The 2485-nt window shown below is 35.4% G+C and overlaps 1 protein-coding gene across 1 annotated transcript; it reads right to left on the bottom strand.

Moving 5' to 3' along the window:
* Positions 1–1694, bottom strand: LOC114526558. Its single transcript, XM_028548160.1, has 4 exons — positions 1337–1694; positions 529–766; positions 140–366; positions 1–66 (listed from the first exon to the last, which is right to left on the bottom strand). The coding sequence occupies exons 1-4, from the start codon at positions 1499–1501 to the stop codon at positions 1–3; spliced, it is 696 nt and encodes a 231-aa protein (XP_028403961.1). The 5' UTR covers positions 1502–1694.
* Between the last annotated feature and the right edge of the window lie 791 nt (positions 1695–2485).

Genomic DNA, 2485 nt, shown 5'->3' with positions numbered 1-2485 from the left:
CTAGGCCCTGGCAAAATTCAGTTGCAAAGTCATGGATGTTAGCAATATCCACTGATTTTGTAAAAGCTATCAGTTTATCATAGTAAACAAGCTTAGCAGTTTGCACATAACTACCTGTAGAGGTTAAATTTACACATACTGACTTATACTTTTTCTTTGACATAAGGCCATCTTCATACAATACTTTCAAGCTTCTACACAAGTTGTCTTGACTTTTCTCATACTCCTTAACCTGAGCTTTGGTTATAGCTGGGATAACCTTATCTTGTATCTTCCGTGAAGTATCAAAGAATGACTGAAGATGCTTCGGAGTACTTTCATTTACTAAGGTTACCCACATGCCATCCAGCGCAGCAGAGTTACTACCTAAAGTATAAGAGGAATAATGTGCATGTAATGTATTTGACCATGGTATCTGTTAGGTTTTGCCTGCAGTGGGTGGCATTAACCAAAATATTGATTCAATTTGGAGCTATCTAGACATCAACTACACTGTGATGATAAAACTTATATATCTTATTAAATTACCCTCAATATGGCCATGAACATTTTCGCAGGCAATTAGTGTTTCTTTGCATCGTCTTCTGGCTGATCTGGCTGATATATCTAAGCTAATTTTCTCTGAGTTGTTCTGGCATAGTGATGTCGGCATACTGTCCCTTGCAGTATTCTTTCTTTTTGACGGCATTTCAAGCTTTCTTCTTTTCACAGCTAGGGACTGCTCCTCTTCCTCAAGTAATGCTAAACTCTCCTTGTGCCGTTTTATCTGTAGAAGTTAGGGGTTGCTGACATAAGCTAGCTATAGTGTAGGTACTTCAGACAACAATGTGGTTGGATTTGTATAAGAAAAATCAACTCTACCATGAAGGAGGGCTTTTTTGCTTCAGTAAAAAATCCTTAAATTAATGGCTTCCACGGATAAACAGATAATTCGATATTGCTACCAACTAAATATTTATTTGTTGTGTTTATATGGGAAATTTCCAGGCCTACTGGGCAAGATCTCGGTCAGTCTATAATAGTGAGAGCTTGCCTGGTTTGGACTGCTCTCAACTTGTGTGGGCGAAAACATGTTTTAATATAGATTACGCAAAGCAAGTAGGATTTTGCATAGCAGAGCCAGCCCTCCTTGAAGGGCTCATTAATGTAAATATTGATGCAAATAATATTAATCACAAGTCACATATATTACATGCAGTTAATGGAAGTTACCTTTATAGTAAATATTAAATACAAGTCATATTTATAAGATTCATGAAATCTAAAACACTAAACGACAAATATTGGTATTTAACTGAACAGGAATGTCAGATAAATATGAAATATGGCTTCTTACCCTCTTTTTCAGTTTATTGACGTCTTTCTGTGCGATGTTTGCTTCATTCTGCAGTCTAGCAGTCTCACTTTCTGCAGCCAAGAAGTCTTCCTTTAACTCCTTTCGCTTTCTTGCAAGGTCCCCAATTGGAAATCGCTTAAAAGAAGCCGACTTGTTACTCGGCATGTTGAAGAATTCATCCGATATGTTTCTACTACATCGTACACCTCATGGACGTGCTTGAATTTTCAATGTTGGCAACAAAGTTTGACTCTATACACTGTCGAGGAGAAATAGACGTTAAATATTTTGAAAAACAAGTCAAAGAAGAACGTTTCTATGGTTTTAGAATCTTATTATAAGCTACAAAACAACCTCACTAACGAATTAATATTTTGCAGCGGGTTGGAAACGATTTAAAATTACACTCACTTTTACAAAGTTTTGCAGCCATATTTCTTTTCTGTGTTCTTTATCCGTACTTTGGGTGATCCATGACTTTAGAGGATGTATTTAATTTATCTTTAATACCACCAATTATCCAGCCATGTACTCGCAGAAAATATTTATTAATATTTAATGACCGTCACTCATCAGTGATTTTGGCGGCCATTTTGAAATATCAACGTGGACATATAAATGGCCAATTTGGGCTGAAGTTCAGCCCGGCGTGTATACACAAGAAAATGTCTCGTGACTGTGATTGGTTGAATTCAGTATATACAATTGATCCTAAACTGCAGTGTAGTAATCTATAACAACAGTGCAAATATCTATTGCAGAATGGAATACCATACTATTACCTTGACTAAGCTTGATAAAACAATGTAATAAAAGCTAGCTCTTTAACTGCCATCTTAAATTAATTTTGGTAATTATTACTAATATGGACATAGCATTTTATTTACTTGATCAACATAGATTGCCCTATTACTGCAGTGCTTTACTGCTTTTGACAAATACTAATTGTAATTGTTTTATAGTGGGCCTCTTTGATACTTCTTAAACATTAGGCATCTATATCAATCAATAGGCCATGTTTCAATTGCCTATAGAAGTTAATAGATGCTTATAAGCATGTACATATGTTGAGGCTAAAGGAGTTATTTGCCATAGCGAATAATAAGTTTATTGCTTGCGTGTATTATTCTTAGTTTATTTGTAGTTTGT

The sequence above is a fragment of the Dendronephthya gigantea genome, unplaced genomic scaffold, assembly GCF_004324835.1.
Source record: "Dendronephthya gigantea isolate DGI-Jeju-01 unplaced genomic scaffold, DenGig_1.0 000039F, whole genome shotgun sequence".
NCBI classification, from domain to species: Eukaryota; Metazoa; Cnidaria; class Anthozoa; order Malacalcyonacea; family Nephtheidae; genus Dendronephthya; species Dendronephthya gigantea.
This window is presented reverse-complemented; position numbering and strand designations above follow the sequence as displayed.

Coding starts and splice junctions, on each gene's coding strand:
- LOC114526558 (XM_028548160.1), bottom strand. CDS start 1,501: ATGCCGAGTAACAAGTCGGCTTCTTTTAAGCGATTTCCAATTGGGGAC. Junction 767..1,336: donor TCAATAAACTGAAAAAGAGG/GTAAGAAGCCAT, acceptor TAACTTCTACAG/ATAAAACGGCACAAGGAGAG. Junction 67..139: donor CAAAGAAAAAGTATAAGTCA/GTATGTGTAAAT, acceptor ATAAACTGATAG/CTTTTACAAAATCAGTGGAT.